This window comes from Mirounga leonina, unplaced genomic scaffold (genome assembly GCF_011800145.1).
Source record: "Mirounga leonina isolate KUSES-001 unplaced genomic scaffold, KU_Mleo_1.0 Mir_114, whole genome shotgun sequence".
In the NCBI taxonomy this organism is placed as follows: domain Eukaryota; kingdom Metazoa; phylum Chordata; class Mammalia; order Carnivora; family Phocidae; genus Mirounga; species Mirounga leonina.
In genome coordinates this window covers 21,785,252-21,807,692 of record NW_023270265.1, presented here as the reverse complement: position 1 = coordinate 21,807,692, position 22,441 = coordinate 21,785,252, and the positions used below count along the sequence as shown (strand labels likewise).

Genomic DNA, 22,441 nt, shown 5'->3' with positions numbered 1-22,441 from the left:
CATTTACAAAAAGCTCAGCATTTCAGATGGTATAAAAAAGATTCAAATATGTTATATAAGAAACCAACTTTAAATATAAAGATGAATAAAAAGGAAAAGAACAGAAAAACAAACATCATGCAAGCACTAATTGAAAGCAAGCTGCAATGGATAAAGTCAGACAAAAACTTCATAGGCTGATTTATCAAGAAGACAAAAACAAGCTTCAAAACACATGTAGGAAAGGGAGAAACAACAAAGTAGACTGTGGTGGAGATTTTATTATTCCTCTTTCAGTAATTCATAGAACAGAAAATCAGAAAAATCATACAGGACTCTCACAACACTATCTTCTAACAAGACCCAATGACATTTACATAACACTCCCCCAACATCTGCAGAATGCACAATCTTTTCAAGTGCACAAGGAATATTCACTAAGACAAGCTATGTCTGATGCATAAAACAAGTCTCAAACTTAAAAAAGGCTGAAGTTGTATAATGTATATTATATGACCATAAAGGAATTAAATTGGAAATCATTTACAGAAACTTATCTGGCAAATTCTGAAATATTTGAAAATTAAAATGATACACTTCCAAATAAACATCAGTAAAGGCGATAACAAAAAAAAAAAAAAAAGAAAGAAAAAAACATCTGAAATGGAGCAAAAAATGAAAATACTGAAACTTGTGGAATATAGCTAAAGCATGGTTAGTGGGAAATTTATAAGCTTAATATACTTATATTAAAAGGATGAAAGGCCTAAAATCAGTGATCCACCTTAAAAAAAACTAGAAAAAAAGCAAAAAAAATCCAAAGAGGAAAAAAGTAAACAATGAAGAGCAAAAATAAATGAAATAGGAAACAGAGAGGAGGTAAAAATCAGTGAAATTAAAGGCATGTATTTTAAAAAATCAGTACAATTGATAAACTTCTGGTAAAACTGGTCAAGAAAAAAGAGAAGATAAAAATTACTAAAATCAGAAACGTAAGAGATGATCTCTATCCATATCACACATCCAGTAGACTTTAAAAGAATGAGAATATTAAGAACAATTTATTCCAATAAATCCAACAACACAGATGAAATGTAAAAACCTCTTGAAAGCATGCTACCAAAATGGACTCAAAAAGAAATAGAAGGGCGCCTGGGTGGCTCAGTTGGTTAAGCGACTGCCTTCGGCTCAGGTCATGATCCTGGAGTCCCTGGATCGAGTCCCGCATTGGGCTCCCTGCTCGGCAGGGAGTCTGCTTCTCCCTCTGACCCTCCCGACCCTGCCCCCTCTCATGCTCTCTCTCTCTCAGTCTCTCTCTCAAATAAATAAATAAAATCTTTAAAAAAAAAAAAAAAGAAATAGAAAACTTCACGACCCTATGGCAATTAAAATAATGAATTTATATTTAAAAATTTACTCAGGGCGCCTGGGTGGCTCAGTCGGTTGAGCGGCTGCCTTCAGCTCAGGTCGTGATCCCGGGGTCCTGGGATCGAGCCCCACGTCAGGCTCCCTGCTCAGCGGAGAGCCTACTTCTCCCTCTCCCTCTGCCTGCCTCTCTGCCTACTTGTGGTCTCTCTCTCTCTCTGTCAAATAAATAAATAAAATCTTAAAAAAAAAAAAATTTACTCAAAAATAACAACAAACCTCCATATTTGGTTTTTGTCAGTAGTTCTCTACTGGGGTCAACTTTGGCCCCCAGGCAACATTTCTGGTTGCCACAACTCGGGGTGGGGGTGGAGCGTGGCTCCTGGCATCTAGTGGGTAGGGAAGTTGTAAATATGCTACATTGCAGAGGAAAGTCTCCCACAACAATAATTACAAGGCCTAAAATGTCAATAGCACTGAGGTTGAGAAACTTTGCCTTTGATAATTTCACTAACAAGTTCTACCAAACATTTAAGGAAGAAATAATACTAATTCTACACAAATTCTTTCAGAATAGAGGGGGAAGAAATCATTCTCAATGCATTCAATGATGCCAGCATTATCCCAATACCAAAATCAGACCAAGATATTAAAAGAAAATTACAGACTAGTATCTTAAATGAAAATTCTTAACAAAATATTAGCAAATTGACTTCTGGTTTCTGGTCTAGCATGGAGGAAGCTTAGAAGCTGCCACTCCATCCTAACAAGTAAAAAAGCCAAACTAAAAAAATTAGTAACTTTTCTTGGACCTATCAGAGAAGTAAAGCCACAGGGCGAACTGTGCCCCCCAAAATGGAGATAGGTAGGTGGATATAAAGAAACAGAGCAGAAAGCCACGAGCACAAACGGCTGTGGGAACAAATCCCAGGGCAGGAAAACATGAACTATAATTCTATCATTGAAAAATGGCTGGAGGCACAGCGTGCACAGGTTTGAGAGCTACAACTACAAGAGGACCCAATCCCACATACTTCTGTTGAGTTTTACCTCCAGTAACTCTACCAGGTCTAGAGTGAAGATTAGAGAAAAATCCCCTCGTGCTTCTAGCAGTAGGAGGGGAAAGGAACTATTTTTTTTTAAATTTAAATTCAATTAACATATAGTATATTATTAGCTTAAGAGGCAGAGTTCAATGATTCATCAGTTTTATATAACACCCAGTGCTTATCACATCATGTGTCCTCCTTAATGTCCATCACCCAGTTACCCCATTCCCCCCCAACCCAGCAACCCTCAGTTTATTTCTATAATTAAGAGTCTCTTAGGTTTGTCTCCCTCTCTGATTTTGTCTTATTTTTCCCTCTCTTCCCCTATGATCCTCTGTTTTGTTTCTTAAATTCCACATATGAGTAAAATCATAATTGTCTTTCTCTAACTTATTTCACTTAGCATAATACCCTCTAGTTCCATCCACATCCTTGCAAACAGCAAGATTTCATTTTTTTTGATGACTGAGTAGTATTCCATTGTATATATAGACCACTTCTTTATCCATTCACTGTTGGTGGACATCTTGGCTCTTTCCACAGTTTGGTTATTGTGGACATTGCTGCTATAAACACTGGGGTGCATGTACCCCTTCGGATCCCTACATTTGTATCTTTGGGGTAAATACCCAGTAGTGCAATTGCTGGGTCATAGGGTAGCTCTATTTTCAACTTTTAGAGGAACCTCCATACTGTCTTCCAGAATGGCTGCACCACCTTGCATTCCCACCAACAATGTAGGAGAGTTCCCCTTTCTCCACATCCCCGCCAACATGTCCTTTCCTGACTTGTTAATTTTAGCCATTCTGACTGGTGTGAGGTGGTATCTCATTGAGGTTTTGATTTGGATTTCCCTGATGCGGAGCGATATTGAGCACTTTTTCATGTGTCTGTTGGCCATTTGGATGTCTTCTTTGGAAAAATGTCTGTTCATGTCTTCTGCCCATTTCTTGATTGGATTATTTGTTCTTTGGGTGTTGAGTTTGATAAGTTCTTTACAGATTTTGGATACTAGCCAAGCTGAGGGTTGCTGGAGGGGAGGCGGGTGGGGGGATGGGGTGGCTGGATGATGGACAGTGGGAAGGGTATGTGTTATGTGGTGAGTGCTGTATATTGTGTAAGACTGATGAATCACAGACCTGTACCCCTGAAACAAATAATATATTATATGTTAATAATAAAAATACAAAAACCTCTTAAAAGTCTACTGAGTTCTGTTCTTACTGTTATATATATATATTAAAAATTTACTTATTTTTAGAGAGAGAGAGTGAGAGAGCATGAACAAGCAAGTGGGGGGGGGGTAGGTGCAGAAGTACAGGGAGAGAATCTCCAGCAGTCTCCCTCCCTGCTTAGCACAGAGCCCAACATGGGACTCAATCTCACGACTATTAGATCATGACCTGAGCCAAAATCAAGAGTCGGACACTTCATTGACTGAGCCACCCAGGTGCCCTGTTCTTACTGTTTTAAAATGAACCACCCAGTTAAAAAATGGCAAAAGATCTGAAGAGAGACCTCACTAAAGAAGCTATATAGATGGCAAGTAAACGTAAGATGCTCCAACTCATATGTTAATAGGGAACTACAAGTTAAAACAACAGTAAGATACTACTGTGTACCTATTAGAATGCTCAAAATCCAAAACACTGAGTAACAAATGCTGATGAGGATGTGGAGCAATAGAAACTCTCATTCACTGCTGATGAGAATGCAAAATGGTATACCTAGTTTGGAAGATAGTTTGGCTGTTTATTACAAAACTAAACATATCCTTACCATATGATCCAGCAATGAGAATCCTTGGCATTTACCCAAATGAAATGGAAATTTATATCCATAAAAAAAACCAAACCTGCCTGTGGATGTTTATAGCAGCTTTATTCATTAATGAATAAAGTGAAATTATTCCATAAAATACTATAATGTCATTATACATTTGTCAAAACTCTTAGAATGTACAACACCAAGAATACACCCTAATGTAAACTATGGACTTTGGGTAATTATGATGTGTCAGTGTAGATTCACTGATTGTAACAAATGTACCACATGGTGGTATAGGATGTCAACAGTGCGGAGGTTGTGTGTGGGGTGGGGGACAGGAGGTATATAGAAACTCTCTGTACTTTCTGCTCAATTCTGCTATGAATCCAACACTATTCTAAAAAAGTTTATCAATTAAAAAAATATATATGCAGGGGCGCCTGGGTGGCTCAGTCGGTTAAGCGTCTGCCTTCGGCTCGGGTCATGATCTCAGGGTCCTGGGATTGAGCCCCACGTCAGGCTCCCTGCTCAGTGGAGAGTCTGCTTCTCCCTCTCCCTCTGCCTGCCTCTCTGCCTACTTGTGCTCTCTATCTCTGTCAAATAAATAAATAAAAAAAAAATCTTTAAAAAAATAAAAAATAAAAAAAATATATATATGCAAACCAAATCAGCAATATACAAAATGGATAATAACTGACTAACTGGGAGTTTATCCCAGGAATGAAAAGTTGATTTAACAATCAAAAAATGTTTTCAAATTAATAAGAAAAATTAATAAGAAAAACAGATTCCATCTGAGCTTTGCCTCATTTTAAAGGATGAAAAAACTAGATAACTAGCACCATCAGGTACCTGAGAGACATAAATTAAAATCTCTCAAGGATGGTATCACCTTAGCCTTCAAACTGTTTTCTACATATCATGTTCCAAATATTATATCCAGGTAACGAAGCAAAAGTAACTAGGCATGCACAGAGATAAAATAGCATCTAACAGAAACTAACAGAGGGGCACCTGGGGGGCTCAGTTGGTTAGGTGTCCAACTCTTTGATTTCGGCTCAGGCTACAATCTTGGGGTCATGAGATCAAGCCTCATGTGAGACTCCACACCTGGCAGGGAGTCTGCTTGAGATTCTCTCTCCCTTTCCCTCTGCCCCTCCCCCTATTCATGCTTGCACTCTCTCTTTCTCAAATAAATAAATCTTAAAAAAAAATTAGCAGAAATGATTTTCAATATAAACAGACCTATAGAATTTGCAGACAGTGGTTATCAGACACAGGCTATGAAACAACTATACTTACTATGTTAAAGGAGATAAAGGCCAAGCTTGAAATTTCAGCAGGGAACTGTAAACTGTAAAAAGTGATACAGCAGATTTGGAAAAAAACCAGCTAGAAACATAAGAATTGAAAAACACAAATCTGACATTAGGAACTCAATGTATGGGGCTGTATTTTTAACACATTCTCTAGGTAATCCACTGTATCTAGGAACCAGAATCATAGACTATTATAATAAATCTTAATGTCCTTGTTTGCCAACCCACTTTTTTCTAATTTAGCTTCTATAATGCCTCCAAAATTACTTTTCTAATATATGAATTTGATGTCTCAGTACCTTATTTAAAAGTATTTTGGGGGACCCCTAGGTGGTTCAGTCGGTTAAGTGTCTGCCTTCGGCTTAGGTCATGTTCCCAGGGTCCTCGGATCGAGCCCCACATTGGGCTCCTTGCTCAGCGGGGAGCCTGCTTCTCTCTCTCTGCCTGCTCCCCCCTGCTTGTGCTCTCTCTCTCTGACAAATAAATAAAATCATTAAAATAAATAAATAAATAAATAAAATGTTTTTTAAAAAAGGTATTTTGGATAAAACCCAACTCTCTAATCTTGTGGCTAATGACCTTTCACCATCTATCCTATATCCCTGATATACTGGCCTACTAACTAAAAAAGTCTTGTGCATTCCTGTTGCTCATTCAATTTCCTCTTTCTGGGATGGCTTTCCCCATCTTGTCTACCTTGTAAACTCCTACCAGTTAGTATACTTCAGAACACAACTCATTATGTCATCCCTGAAAAGAATTAACTATTCTTTCATCTGTACTCTTCATACTTAGTTCACAACTCTACTATAGCACTCAAAATCATTAAAATTATATATGAAGCTATGTCTCTCCCCACAGTTATACTGGAATAATTCAAAGGCTAGGACTCATATTTATTTGTATCCCAAGAACCTGAACCAACATACACAGTCAACATATGTTGAATAAATTATGCATTTACTGAAGTAAAAACCAGACAATCCTAGAGAAGAATCTAGAATCAGTTCAAGAATTTTGTCCTTCAATTTCTGCTAGAGAAATGGCTTAGAGTTTGCTAACATGAGGTCACATGGTGAACTGGTAGCAGAATGGTATTCTGCCACACTCTGATGTCTTGGGCTCTGTAGCTAAAGGTATTTACCAGAAAGAAGGTGACTAGGAGGGAAATGTGAGAAAAGATCAGACTATAGGTTCAAAGGCAGGGTGGCCAGTGTCTTGGAATAGCTTCTTAAAGAAGTAAAATACTAGAACTGGGGAGAGTAAAGAATAAAATAGGAGCTTCTCTTCCAAAGACAACATGAAAACCAAAATAGCCTGACACATAAACTGACTTGACTTTGAGTTTCAGGAGACAGTGAGAACACCCCTTCTAAAGGAGCTAATGTTAAAGCTGCATCAATCATATTCCTATATGCTATGAATAGTTTATAGACAGCCAAAATAATGTTTCAGAAATGGAAGTAACTTCCCATGTGGACCTCTCTACCACCTCAAGACCATGCCTGCCCAAGATAAAGAGGCTCTCTTACACAACTTGATCCAAGAGCCAGGAAACCATCACACTTGGAGTAGAGAGGATAAAGCCAATTATGATGCCTTTACTGATTCTAAATTTTATTCCAGAATCTGTGAAGTAGGAGAAATAAAATCCATCACATAACTCAACCTTAATTGAAACCTTGGGGCAAAACATTTAATCACCCCTTGGCAAACAGGAATGCCTTAGTAAACTTCATTTTGGTGAAGTTATTAGCACAATTCTGTTTAATTTGATGCCTAACATAATATACAAGTCTGACATAAAGACAGAATGAATACAACTTTTAATGTAACTGATACAAAATGTATTTACAGAATCAAATAACAGGTAGTGAGTATTTTCAGACTGTAACCCTTTTCCAAGTCTCTGTCTCTGATGATAGCAAAAAACTTTCCTCCAAATCCCACCCAGTTCAATTTGTGAGAACTTACTGCTTTTATTCTTTTAGTTTTCTTTAACCAAAGCAAGTTTCTTTCTTAAGGCTTATACTTTTCTCCTCTCCAAGAAGCACAGGCTGAGCTATTATGAATTCCTCTCTCAACCTTCAGACCATACAAATTAACTTTTATGAAATCAATTTATTCACACATAGGAAAGACAATATTTTATCACTAACTATAAAATAAAGAACACACACGCAGCCAGAAAGGTAGTTATTGACTAGCTTCTCAAGGTGACATTACACTAGGTAACAAAGGTGAAAATAAAACAGGCAAGGGTGTAACAATTTTAAGGACTTTTCAAAAATAAATTCTGAACACAGTCCAGCCCCTCCACAATTTAAACACAAATAAGGAAGTAGGTACTTTTTGCACTACTCAAATTTTACACCAAAAGTATCTATATTTAAGCATAATTAAAGCCAACAAATTGTTTTCAAATATTCTAATGCTGCACACACCAATCAAGTTATTTTTTTTACACCAATCAAGTTATTAACCAGAATATTAAGCTCTAACACGTTCACAATGTTATATATTTAAGTACTGCTCACAAAGCACACATATTCTAGTCCTTTTCATAATGTTATTGTTCCTGCAATAAAACATTTCAAAGGCAACGGCTTAACTGAGGAGAGTGACCTATTCTTTTAGATTTTTAAGACATTTTGAAGTGCTCAGATTAAGAAATCAGTGTCTTAAAAGTTTTTTCCCTTACCTATCAAAAGTTATGTGAAAGTGTTTCAACCTCTCCACTGAAACTTCACTCAGAAAAAGACATGAGTGATGAAAAACTGGAAACATCATCTAAGTATTACAATCTCATTTTCTTATTTAAAGATGCCAATATAAAAACAGTTCCTAGCAAAAAAAGATCTGTCAGTTTGATATAAATAGGGTATATTCAATCTAGTATGCAATCATGTTACAATTATACATAACATGGCTCATTTGTAATCATTCTTACTTGCAGTTTGGAGATCAGACGACAATGTAGCTACATTCCAACTTTGGCCAATTAATTTAGAAAAACCAAAAACTTAGGTCAATTGAATTACAATATAACTGAAATACTATTTATTATTAATAGATGCAATTTTTAATATGGCTCACCAACTGGTTCAAAAGGCCACAAGCAGGAATTTCACACCTGCAAGAGAACACATGTGATAATCCTCATAAAATAATATTATGAATATTCATGTGATTTGGGAACTGATTCAAGTTAAATGCCAAACGTGAGTCAGTTTGATTTTGCTATTATCCTAAAATGATTTTTATATTGCTTTATGTTAACATGAAAAGCAATAAAACTGATCAGACCTTTAATAAAATTTACTATAATTAAAAAAAAGAATTTAACCTACAAATATCTCTCACTTATGAACTTCATGTACCTCTGAAAAGTTATGGGTGCAAAACAAGGAAAGATAAATAAGGCAAAAAAAATTTATATATATATAGTGACATTCTGTTCTTGAAATGAGTAAAAAATATATATATAACACCATATGTGTAAAAATATACACAATTATATGTGCTTCCACACAAAAAATGAATTTTAAAAGGCCTAAAAATGTGAAGGGAAAGTGAAATGAGACATATCTTCCTATAATGTCTTACATTTTTATAGAGAATGTAATCATGTGTTAATTGTGTAATTAATAATTAAGAAAAAAGTTTGTAAATAAAACCTTAATTTTCTAGTTACTTTATAATCTTATAGAGGTCGTTCCACTAAAAAGAAAATTCTGGCCCAATAATATAGTCATACTTAAGAATATATCAACTACTTTCTGAATATCTGCTTTAAAAAATTATTATCCTATGAAATACTCTTCATCCTCTAATCTCTCAATAAATCTTACTATTTTGCCACTCATAAAGCAAGTAAGGAATCCTTAGAAAGCCCAGCAGAATGTACTTTCCTTCTGTATTTTTATCACTGCCTCACTTTTTCAGGCACTTTTACACTGGAATTACTAGCTCCTTTCATTTTCTACAGCCTGAATAGCGTTAAGGCCCTGCCCTAAAACATGAAAGATGTATCCTGGGGCACCTGGGTGGCTCAGTCAGTTAAGCATCTGCCTTCAACTCTGGTCAAGCCCCGCATCAGGCTCCAAGCCCAGTACGGAGTCCGCTTCTCCCTCTCCCTCTGCTTCTCCCCACACCTCCCCCTACCGTGCTCGAGCACTCTCTCTCAAATAAAATCTTAAAAAAAAAAAAGAATGAATGAATGAAAGATGTGCCCTAACATTCTTTATGTCTTTACTGATCCTTCATTTTTGATTTCTCTCAACATATAATATTCATTCAAAAGGAGTACATGGTAAAGGATCTCAAACAACTTTTATGTTCATAATGTTTTATAGAGTTTAAAATTCAGGGCTGTGAAAAACATGTTTTCAAGTGGCAACAGAGACACAAAGTTATAAATTTACTGTTACTAATAAAAGAAAATCATGCCCACCTTGAAAATGACAACTGCAGGGAAGAGGAGAGCAAAGTCAGACAAATGGGGAGGAGAGCACATACATACAAACAGGGAAAGACAAAGCAGAAAGGGAGAGGCAGAAACACGTTCCATTCATGGAAAGATACATATTTTGAGGGGGGGGGTAAAGGATCAGAAGAACAAAGACTTCACTATCTACCATACCCCCCAGAAAACAAACAACCATGGAAAAGGCACCCAAATAACACACTAACCTACACGTCACTGGAAAGTTCAAAAATTAAAAGGAGCAGGTAGGAGATATCATCATTTGTAAAAGGCCAGACAAAGGACTACAGAGGAGAGCACTGCATCACCTCCACTCCCTCGTCCCACATGAAAATAAGAGTTGTTCTTTCCCTGACCCCTCATCAAATTTTCACACAATATATATGAAAGAGAGAGTGTGACGTCTTCGCTTTCCAAAATGAAAATAGCTAATTAAAAGTATACAGCACATAAATAAACAGATAATTATCCAACCAGTAATTTATTTAGAGACCTGTTGCAGAATGTTAGTTTACATAAAGATATAAAAGTATGCACATGCATATTTAACGTAAACTATCATAAAGTCAAGAATACAAACCTTCAATAGCAAGACCACTGTTTTGCCTCTAGAGGGCGAACTTGGTCTTCTGGAAAACTCTAGACAAGAGAAGTTACTTTCAGACTTTACGAAAAAATGTTAAAATTTAAGATGTTGAGACAGCAAAAATTCCCAAACTTTCTTGGTTAACAGTACCCTTAGCATACCATTAATTTTTTCAAGGTTCCCCCTAAACCAAGAGAAATACCTAAGTATTCTGTTTAATAAGTAGTTATGCCCAACAATTTAATAAGGATTTATGTCCTAACACTTAGTAGTCATTTGATAAAATACACATAAATTGAAGGGAAAAAGGCTTTCATTCTTAAATAACCACAATTACTAATTAGGCATGTATGCTTCTTGTGCACTGTATAATTTCACAAATCTTGAAATCAGATTGGACCCGGTCACACTCATTTCCTGTTGAACACTGATTTTTGCACAGTATCTGACTTTCATGACAGCAATCTCAGAAAACCAGATTTACAAAGATATGATGCCACAGAAAAAAAATATAGTGCCAAAACTGTGTATAATTTCAAGCTAACAGTCTGCACTGTAACCACCAGACATGGAATATCACTCAGCTAGCCACTGTTCCCCAGTGCCTTAGCTGTAGCACATGGAGTACCCAGGTTCACAGGCTGGAAAACACAACACTACAGTTTCAAGTCCCAGCAGCTATATAAACTAGTCAATATTTTAATTGTAAATAAAATTAACTACAACAGATGTTTTTAAAGATTTAAAATTTTTCTTCTATTAATAGCCAGGGAAACCAGTTTTTCTTTGAGCAATAAAAGGAACTCTATTAAATCCTTAATGTAAGGTATTTTTTCCAATTTGAATGATGATTATTGTCTTAATGTGATTATTTTTATACACCATGGTTGTGTTGAATCTGAAAAACTACAACTTCGGGAAGGAGAGAGATAGGAAATGTATTACATACATATCTCCTTCTGAGCAACAACTTCTCAGAACTTAGAAATGCCTGCAAACTGATCAGTCTCACTCATCTCCTAGTACTGATGGAGCCCAAGTTCAGGAGTCAAGCAAGATCTGAAATTCTTAAGAGCTTCAGAACATGGACATTAATACAGATATTAGAAGAACTGACTCCAAAATTACTAGAAACAGATTATACATCCACCTATCTCACAAAGTCCTTGGTTCAGTCAGAACACCAGAAAAGTGACCAAAGACGGTGTTCAACCTCAGAAGTTACTCAGCTTTTGCTTTCTACTGTTTCACCGATTGACAACTCCCTGCATCCATAAAATCTGTGCCACTGGCAAACGCTGCCATATTCAATTAGAAGTCAAAGTATGTGGTAAGACTGCTTAGCTAAGAAGAAAAACAAAAAACCAAAAAGCTCTCCAAGGAATAACTAGGAAAAAAAAAAATCAATGTTCTATCACTTTCGAGAATTTTCACAACCATAAAAGATAACTGAAAATAGTGCGTGTTTTTTTTAAAAAAAATTAAGGTTACTACAAATATCTAATAACCCCCAAATTTTATATGTAGAAGAAGTATGAATGAAAGTGGAATATGATTATCAAGAAAAAATACTTGAAAAGCTAAGACAAACCACGTGGCGATAGTAGTACTTACCTGTTGAATGATTTTGGAAGTTTTTTGAAGATTCTCTCTAGGAGGGACTTTACCAAATAATTTCCAGCCAGGAGCACTATGAACAACTGATTTGAGTTCCTTTGTCCTTTTTGGAAAAAGGTTTCTGAAACACAGAAAAGTTACATGAATTATGTTTTTGGTAACCAGAGCACTATTTAATAATTTTTAAAGTATGTTTATACCCAAGACAAACACAAAATACATTTAAATTAAATTCTTTCTTTTTATTTTTTTAAAGATTTTTTTATTTTTAAGTAATCTCTACACCCAACACAGGACTTTAACTCACAACCCTGAGATCAAGAGTTTCATGCTCCACCAACTGAGCCAGCCAGGTGCCTCTAAATGAAATTATTTCCACTACTTATACAACTGACTATTAGACTAACAAGACTTACTTAAGAATACCTGACTTATAGAGAAATTCTAGAAAAATTATCAACAGAGATACTAGATAAACAAATTGGGAGAAAAATGATAGCTCTAAATAAAATGTAACTATCTGCTTTGAATCAGTTACAAAGTATACTAGAACTGACTATACCTGTACTTGGTAATAAAAGCCAAGAATCTGAGAACAAAAAAGTTAAAGAGAATCTGTTTAAAATAGGTAAAGTAATAAAATTTTTTTGGGAAAATACTATTTAATTATTTTCAGTAATAATTTGTTATGATTTGCAATAACAGGGCATCTACTGATCCTCCATTGCTATAATATATGTTTATGTAGATTGTTTTCCTAGGACAGATATGTACAAGAAAGCTTAGTGCCAAAGACTCAATAAACAGCCTTGGAAGAAAGTATCTCCTGGGCGCCTGGGTGGCTCAGTCAGTTGAGCGTCTGACTTCGGTTTCAGCTCAGATCCTGATCTCAGGGGTCATGGGACTGAGCTCCATATCGGACTGGGCGCTCAATGTGAAGTCTACTTGGGATTCTCTCTCCCTCTCCCTCTGCCCCTCCCGCTCCTGCTTTCTCTCTAAAATAAATAAATAAATCTTTGAAAGATTAAAAAAGAAAGAATCTCTCACTGATGTATCTTTCTAAAGGAAACCTGTACAAGGATCAAGGATTTTTTTTTAGAAGACTTTTTATTTATTTATTTGAGACAGAAAGCACACAAGAGCACAAGAAGGGGGAGGGTCAGAGGGAGACGAAGAAGGAGATTCCTCGCTGAGCAGGGAGCCCAATGCGGGGCTCAATCCCAGGACCCTGGGATCATGACCTGAGCTGATGCCGGACGCTTAACTGACAGAACCACCCAGGTGCCCCCAAGGATCAAGGATTTTACTTATTTATCTCTAGGCCCTTACCAACCAAAATAAGTATCTATAGCAGATATAAGCAGGAATGATATTCAAAATATGTATCTATCAATAAAGCATGACCAGGGCACCCTCAGAAAGGTACTGATGAATCCAACCGAATAGGAACCCTTCTTATAAGCTATAAGTGATCATTAAGCAAATTTTTTTAATGTTTTATTTATTTATTCATGAGAGTCAGAGAGAGAGAGAGAGAGAGAGAGGCAGAGGCAGAGGGAGAAGCAGGCTCCCCGCCTAGCAGGGAGCCCGATGTGGGACTCGATCCCAGGACCCCGGGATCATGACCTGAGCCGAAGGCAGACACTTAACCATCTGAGCCACCCAGGCGCCCCTCATTAAGCAAATTTTTAATTTGCACATATAGTTACAAATTATTTGAAGTCCTAAATAACTTGATTTATCCACATTCAAAAGATCATATATCTGTTCTTAAAAGTAATTATTGTGATAAAAAGGAGTTAAGTTTTTAAAGCCTAATGTTAAAGCCATTCTTTGAGTTTAGAAAGATATCAATGGACTCCTACAAAAGAATGTGGACTAATCCCTAATAAAGAGACACTCCCATTTCCTTGCGTGTGCAATGGAAGTGAACTGATGACAATGTAGAGTCATTTCTATTTAGGATGCTTTAGAAGTTTCATCTCTGAAACTATATACAGTGACTCAAATCTCTATTTAATAAGATCTCTAGATTGGAGGTTTTTAATAATGATTATACTGAGGACTGGTATATTTATAACATACAATTTCAAGCCTCAAAGGATGGCCTATTAATTTAAATAATATTTGATATCTTGTGTGTAATAACAGAATTTCTATGAGCATTTCTCCTTCAAAATGAACATGAAACTGTTAAATTTTCTTAATAGAGGGCACTGAAAAAGACACAGAAGGAGAAAGGAGCTCTCCTGTGGTTTCCAGCTGCTGCAGAGTGGGTAGCAGAACTCTACTCAGTCACGTGCCCAGGACATGTAGTCTTTCAGCAAATTTGCAGCACTGGCAAACTCAACCTGGAGATGGCTTCTGTAGCCATCTTGATATGGAAACTAGCACCCCAAAGGCTTCCTGCTGGTAGGGATATACCAGTTCCCTCAGTAAGCCCCACACAGCTCACCTGTACTCCCTGGACAGTTCTCACCAGCCAAGCTATGCTCCCCCTACCAGCCCCTCTGTGGCTTGCCTATATCACAAAGGTTTGCCATCCAGCCATGCTAAACACAGGAGAAAAATCTTTGTCACCATGGCTTATGCAAAAAATTACTGAATATGACATCAAAGTCATTATCCATAAAATAAAAATTTTTAATTTTTTAAAGAGATTTTATTTGAGAGAGTGCACATGTGCACAAGCAGGGGGAAGAGCAGGGGGAGAGGGAGAAGCCGACTTCACGCTCAGCAAGAAGCCTGATGTGGGGCTCGATCCTGGGACCCTGGGATCATGACCTGAGCTGAAGGCAGACACTTAACCGACTGAGCCACCCAGGCGCCCCCAAAATAAAACATTGAAAAACTGGCCTTAATCAAATTTAAAACAAATTTAAATCAAATTTGCAGTTCAAAAGCATCACTGACGCAAAATGTAAGAACAGTAGGATGCAGACGTCAGTTCCTCCCCCAAAGTAAAAACTGAGCTGGAAAGAGCAATTGTAATCAACCGTTTCAGAACCCTAGAAACTTATTAACAAACAGGGAAGTACATGAAGGAAGAGAGTGCTGATTCTTCCTAAGTCTAGAGGTTTAAACCAACCACCTTCCCTCAATTCCTCAGCCCTTCCTTCCGTAGCAGTGGGGATTGGGATCCCACGTTTCTGAAGTGGTTGATGCATCAGGAGGGATAACAGGGTTCATGTCTTTCTAAAATTTGGAGTTATGAATTTGGGTTGGCCTAGCAGTGCCTTGAGGGACCAGCACAGACATCTGTATCAGTTCAGTCATCTTGCAGCAGTGGCTTCTACTGGTGGTGTCTACCGGAACATTAAAAAAGATAAAACTCTTGGGCGCCTGGGTGGCTCAGTCGGTTAAGCATCTACCTTTGGCTCAGGTCATGATCCCAGGGTCCTGAAATCGAGTCCCACATCGGGCTCCTTGCTCAGCTGGGAGCCCTCTTCTCCCTCTGCCTGCCGCTCCCTCCCCCCCCCACTTGTGCTTTCTCTCTGACAAATACAATCTTAAAAAGGAAAAAAGATAAAACTCTTTTTCTCTCTCTTTTTGAGTCACACATTTACAGAAAAAATCTTTTTAAAGTTACCAGTTGACTGCAGAAATAAGAACAGAAACTTGTGACATCACACAAAAAGAATTATATACTTTGCAAAATAGTTTGGAAACATCACAAATGGATGACTCTAGCACTCAACAAGCAAAATAAGCAATCACTGAAGAGTTAATAGATTTACAGAATACCACATTATTGTAATCGGAATATCCAGGTCTCAACAAAAAATTACAATACACACAAAGAAAGAACAAAGTATGAACCATTCACAGGAGCAAGATTTGACAAAAACATCCCTGAGAAGTCCAGACAGTGGAACTACTACTCAAAGATGTTAAATTAACTGTCTCAAATATACCCAATAAACTAAAGGAAACCACAAAGAAATCGGGAGTGGGGAATGCATGAACAAAATAAGAATATCAACAAGGAAAAAGTATTATAGAAAGGAACCAAACAAATTCTAGAGTTGAAAACTAGCATAACTAGAATGAAATATTTCTTTTTTTAAAAAATATTTTATTTATTTATTTGGGGACACCTGGGTGGCTCGGTTGGTTAAGCATCTGCCTTCAGCTCAGGTCATGATCCCAGGGTCCTGGAATCAAGTCCCACATTGGGATCCTTGCTTAGCAGGGAGACTACTTCTTCCTCTCCCTCTGCCTGCCACTCCTCCTGCTTATGGGTGCTCTCTCTCTGACAAATAAATAAATAAAACCTTAAAAAAAAAAAACAAGGATAAAGAGAAAATTTAGAAAACAGCAAGAGAGAAGCAAATACCACAAACAAGATTAATGACAAATTTTTCATCAGAAACCATGGGGGCCAGAAGGTAGTGGGATAATATATTTAAAATTCTAAAATAAAAAAGTAGCAACTACAAATTCTATATGCAGCAAATCTATCATTCAAGAATGAAAGAGAAATGAAGACATCTCTAGATAAACAAAAGTTGAAGGAGTTCATTACCAACAGACCTGAGCTGTAAGAAATGCTAAAGGGAGCTCTTCAGGCTGAAATGAAAAGTAACCAGAGAGTAACTCAAAGCCATGAGAAGAAATAAGTAACATTAGTAAAATTAACTACATAGGTAAATGTCAAAGCCAGTATTATTGTACTTTCAGTTTGTAACAACACTTTTTTTTCCTATATGATTCACAAGGCAAATGTATAAAACAATATTTATAAATTTATGCTAATAGACACACAATGTATAAACATGTAAGCCCTGACAATAACAATATAAAGGAGGAGGGACAGAGATGTGTAGCAGTGTGTATACTAATGAAACTAACTTGGTATTGTTCAAAATAGGTTGCTGTAAGTTTAAGATGTTACCTATAATCCTTTTTTTTAAAACTTTTTAAAAAACATTTTATTTATTTATTTGACAGACAGAGACACAGCAAGAGAGGGAACACAAGCAGCGGGAGTGGGAGAGGGAGAAGCAGGCTTCCCGCCAAGCAGGGAGCCTGATGCAGGGCTCGATCCCAGGACCCTGGGATCATGACCTGAGCTGAAGGCAGATGCTTAACAACTGAGCCACCCAGGACCCCATGTTACTTGTAATCCTTAAAGTTACTGCTAATAGGTTAAAAATATGCAGAAAAGGAAAGAAGGGAATCAAAATGGTCCACTACCAAAATTCAACTAAATACCAAAAATTGGTAATGGAGGAACGGATGAACAAAACCCATAAAAGACATACTGAAAAATGGCAGAAGTAAATCCTTCCTCACCAACAATTAGTTTAAATATAAGTCGATTAAACTCTCCACCCAAGAGATATTGGCAGATTGAATTAAAAACTGTCTATATGCTGTCTTCAAGAGACTCTTTTTTAATCAAAATACAGCTGACAATAAGAGACTCATTTTATTTATTTTTTTAGAGAGGGAACGGGGGGTGGGAAGAGGAGGAGAGGGAGAGAGAATCCTAAGCGGGCTCCATTCCTATAGTGCCCCGCACTATGCGGGGCACAATATCACAATCCTGAGATCATGACCTAAGCTGAAATCAAGAGCTGGACGCTTAACCAGCTGAGCCACCCAGGCACCCCAAGAAACTTACTTTAGATAAAAAGATACAAAGAAGTTGAAAATTTTAGAATGGAAAATTATACTGAAAGCACATAATAACCAAAAGAGACCTGGACTGGGTATGTCAGGCAAAGTAGTCATAAAGTCAAAGAAGGTTATAAGACACAAAGGAGAACATTTTATGTCGAAAAAAAGTTAATCCAATAAAAAGATATAACCATTATAAACATATATGCACCTAACAACAGAGCCCTAAAATATGTGAAACAAAACTGACAATATTGAAGGGAGAAATAGACAGTTCTACAATAATAACTGGAGATGTTGGTAGCCTCCTCTCAATACACAGAACAACCAGACAGATCAAAAAGTAAAAGACTAAAACATTATAAATCAATTAGACCTAACAGGCATACACAGCCCACTCCCCCCAACAGTAAAAATATACATTCTCAAGGGCACACAGGACATATCTTCCAGGATGAACTGTATGTTAACCCACAAAGCAAGTTTTAATAAGCTTAAAAAGATTGAAATCATGCAAAGTATCTTTTTCAACCAAAGTAAAATGAGATTAGAACTCAGTAACAGAAAAAAATTAGAAAATTCACCAATATGTGGAAATTAAACAAAACAGTCTTAAATGACCTGTAGGTGAAAGAAAAAAATCACAAGTTTACCTAGAAAACACCTTGGGGTAAAAAAAAAGAAAAGAAAACACGCTGAGATGAATTTAAACAAACACAACATAACAAAACTTATGAGATACAGCTGAGGGGGAAATTTACAGTTGTAAATATTAAAAAAGAACCATCTCTTATCAATTACTTAATGGCACACATGAAGAAACCAGAAAAAGAAGAGCAAACTAAACCCAAAGCCGGCATAAGGAAAGAAATAATAAAGATCAGAGTGAGTATAAATGAAACAGAGAATAGAAAAATAGAGAAAATTTTTAAAGCTCGTTATTTGAAAAGATCAACAAAATTGACAAACCTTTAGCTAGATGACTAAGAAAAAAAGAGGGAAGATTCAAATCACTAAAAGCAGAAATAAAAGTGGGAAATTACTACCAATAAAAAGCAGTGTATGTGAATACCATGAACAACTGTTCATAGTCTAGTGTTAGGAAAAAAGCAAATCATAAACAACAATTAGGTACCAACCACACCCACTAAGGATGGCTATTATTTATAAAACAACAACAACAAAATAACAAATTTGCAAGGATGTGGAAAAACTGGAAAGGTGGGCATATAAAATCGTGAAACAGCTTGGAAAACATTGCTGGTAGGAATGTTAGGTGGTACAGCCATTTTGAAAAACAATTTGGTAGTTTCTTTTATAAGTAAGACACAAAGTTACCATACAACCCAACATTTCCACTCCTAGATGTCTACCCAAGAGAAATGAAAACATATGTCCACATGAAGGCTTACAAGGAAAGGCTCATAGAAGAAGTATTCATAATAGCCAAAATGTGAAGACAAGGGGCACCTGGGTGGCTCAGACGGTTAAGCGTCTGCCTTCAGCTCAGGTCATGATCCCAGGGTGCTGAGACTGAGCCCTGCATGGGGCTCCCTGCTTGGCATGGAGCCTGCTTCTCCCTCTCCTTCTACTGCTCCTCCTGCTTGTGCTCTCTCGCTCTCTCTCGCTCTCTCTGTCAAATAAATAAAATCTTAAAAAAAAACAAAAACAAAAAATAAAATGTGAAGGCAAGCTAAATATCCAGCAACTACTGAATGTATAACAAAATATATATTCACACAATGAAATCCTATTTGGCAATAAAAAGGAATGTGATAATTGATACATGCTACAACATGGATGAACTCAAAATATGCCCAATGAAAGAAGTCAGATGTATAAGACCATGTGTATAATTTTGTTTATATGAATGTGCAAAAAAGGTTACTCTACAAAGTAGATTAGTGGTTGCGTGGGGTAGAAATGGGTATTGACTATAAATGGGTACAAATGATCTCTGGTGTGGCAGAAATGGTCTGCAGCTAGATTTCAGTAATGACTGTACAACTATATAAATTTAATATAATTGAATTGTACTCTTAAAATGGATGACTTTTATGGAATGTTAACTCTACCTCAATAAAGCTGTTAATTAAAAGACTATTTAAACTAACAACCAAATATAGAGGGTTGACACTGCCAAAAGTTGGTCTTTCATCAAGTTTAGTAAAATAGACAAAACTTCTAGTGGGATTTTTGCAAAAAAGAACAGGAATAAATAAATTAGGAGTAAAGAGAAGAACATAAAATCAGATGCAGCAAAAATTTTAAAGGGAAGAGAATCTATAAACAACTCTATGCCAATAATTTAGAACATTTCTCAAGGAGCGCCTAGGTAGCTTGGTTGGTTAAGCATCTGCCTTCGGCTCAGGTCATGATCTCAGGTCCTGGGATGGAGCCCCAGACGGGTTCTCTGCTCATCGGGGAGCCCAGCCTGCTTCTCCCTCTCCCTCTGCCTGCTGTTCTGCCTGCTTGTGCGCAAGCACGTGCGCTCTCTCTCTGTCAAATAAATAATAAAATCTTAAAAAAAAAAATTTCTCAAAATGGACAGAACTTTGTAAAAATATAATTTATCAAAACAGACTTAGAAGAAACAGAAAATATCAAGAGTCCAAAAGTCATTTTAAAAACTGAAATGAGGGGTGCCTGGGTAGCTCAGTTGGTTAAGCGACTGCCTTCGGCTCAGGTCATGATCCTGGAGTCCCGGGATCGAGTCCCGCATCGGGCTCCCTGCTCAGCGAGGAGCCTGCTTCTCCCTCTAACCCTCCCCGCTCTCATGTACTCTCTCTCTCTCTCATTCTCACTCTCTCAAATAAATAAATAAATCTTTAAAAACAAACAAAAACAAACAAACAAACAAACAAAAAACTGAAATGAAAGTTAAAATTTCTCCCCCCTCAAAATCAGGCATGTTACTTTTCTTTTTTTAAGATTTTTTATTTATTTGACAGAGAGAGAGAGAGCACAAGCAGGGGGAGCAACAGGCAGAGGCAGAGAAGCAGACTCCCCACGGAGCAGGGAGCCCGACATGGGGCTCGGTCCCAGGACCCTGGTATCATGACCTGAGCCCAAGGCAGACACTTAACGACTGAGTCACCCAGGTGCCCCATGGCATGTTAGTTTTACATGAGAGTTCTCCCAAATTTTTCCAGATACAGATTGCACCAATACTGTATCAACTATTTTTGAGAATGAAAGAGAGAATAATCTTTAATCATACCTGTAAAGCCAATATAAACTCAGTAACAAAACCGGGCATGAACAGCTTAAGAGAGTAAAATTACAGACCAATCTAACTCATGAACACAGAAGAAATATACTAAACAAAATATCAGCAAACTAAATATAATCTGTAAAGACAGAATACATCATGACTAGGTTGGATTTGTCTCAGGAATGCAAAGGTAGTCAAACATTACAAGATCTTAAATGTTATTCAATACATTAACAGAAAAAAAGGAAAAAAAACCTCTGATAATCTCAATGCTAAAAAAAAAGATGGTGAAGTCAAACATTCCATTCACAACAGAAACTACAAAAGACAACTAGAAGAGAACTTAAGGACACCTACCAAAAATCTACAGTAAATGTCTTTTTTTTTTTTTTTAGATTTATTTATTTATTTATTTATTTGAGAGAGAGAGGAGGGGCAGAGGAAGAGGGAGAGAATCTCAAGCGGACTCCCAGCTGAGCCCAGAGCCTGATGCAGGGCTCAATCCCACAATACTGAGATCATGAACTGAGCTGAAATCAAGAGTTGGATGCTTAACCAACTGAGCCACCCAGCTGCCCCAGTAAATGTCATTCTTAATAAAATGTCGAACATCTTTTAAAATCAGGAACAAGACAAGTATGCCACTATTCTCACTTCTATTCAACTTTGTACCGAAGGTCTTAGTGCAATCAGGTAAGAAAGAGAAATAAATAGCAGAAGGATTGGCAAGGAAGAGCAAAAGCCATTATGCACAGACAATATGAAAATGTGTATTTAAAAACTCCATAATATACTATCAAATTACTATCAAACTCCATAATATACTATCAAATTACAAACTGAAGAGTTTAGCAAGTGGTTATCTGTAAGATCAAAAACCGAAATCCAGCTTTGACTTTGTTATCTATCAACAGCAGCTAGAAATAAAAAAGTTGAAAGCAATTTCAATATCAACAAAATATAAGGTACCTAGGGGTGCCTGCCTGGCTCAGTTTTTCAACCCTGGATCTCGGGGTTGTAAGTCTGAGCCCTACATGGGGTGTAGAGATTACTTAAATAAATCTTTAAAAATGTATATGTGTGTGTGTGTGTGTGTGTGTATGCATGACCTAGAAATAAATCTAACCAACTTTTTATAAGACCCTTATGGGGAAACATTAAAGAAAACCTAACTAAATAGAAAGACAGCTTATATTTATAGAGAGGACACTACCTTAAAAATATCAATTCTCCCCAAATCCATCTATAGATTCTACACAACTCCTATCATAAGCTCAACAAGACTTTTTTTTTTTTTTTTAAGATTTTATTTAATTTGAGAGAGAGAGACAGCACAAGCAGGGGGAGGGACAGAGGGAGAGGGAGAAGCAGGCTCTCCCCCGCTGAGCAAGGAACCCAACAAGGGGCTTGATTCCAGGACTCTGGGATCATAACCTG

General features: G+C 36.9%; 1 protein-coding gene across 3 annotated transcripts in view; it reads right to left on the bottom strand.

Moving 5' to 3' along the window:
• Positions 1-22,441, bottom strand: part of TBC1D12 (TBC1 domain family member 12) — a 121,998-nt gene that overhangs the window by 45,309 nt on the left and 54,248 nt on the right. For 2 of the 3 annotated variants that reach the window (XM_035025401.1, XM_035025386.1), the window contains exon 2: positions 12,166-12,289. Coding sequence is in view for 1 of the 3 variants with exons in the window: in XM_035025386.1 (XP_034881277.1) it covers positions 12,166-12,289 (124 nt within the window). In the remaining 2 variants the exon portion in view is untranslated. Of the gene's footprint in view, positions 1-8,575; positions 8,613-12,165; positions 12,290-22,441 lie in introns of those variants that run through there. The other variant, XM_035025395.1, reaches the window with a different exon arrangement.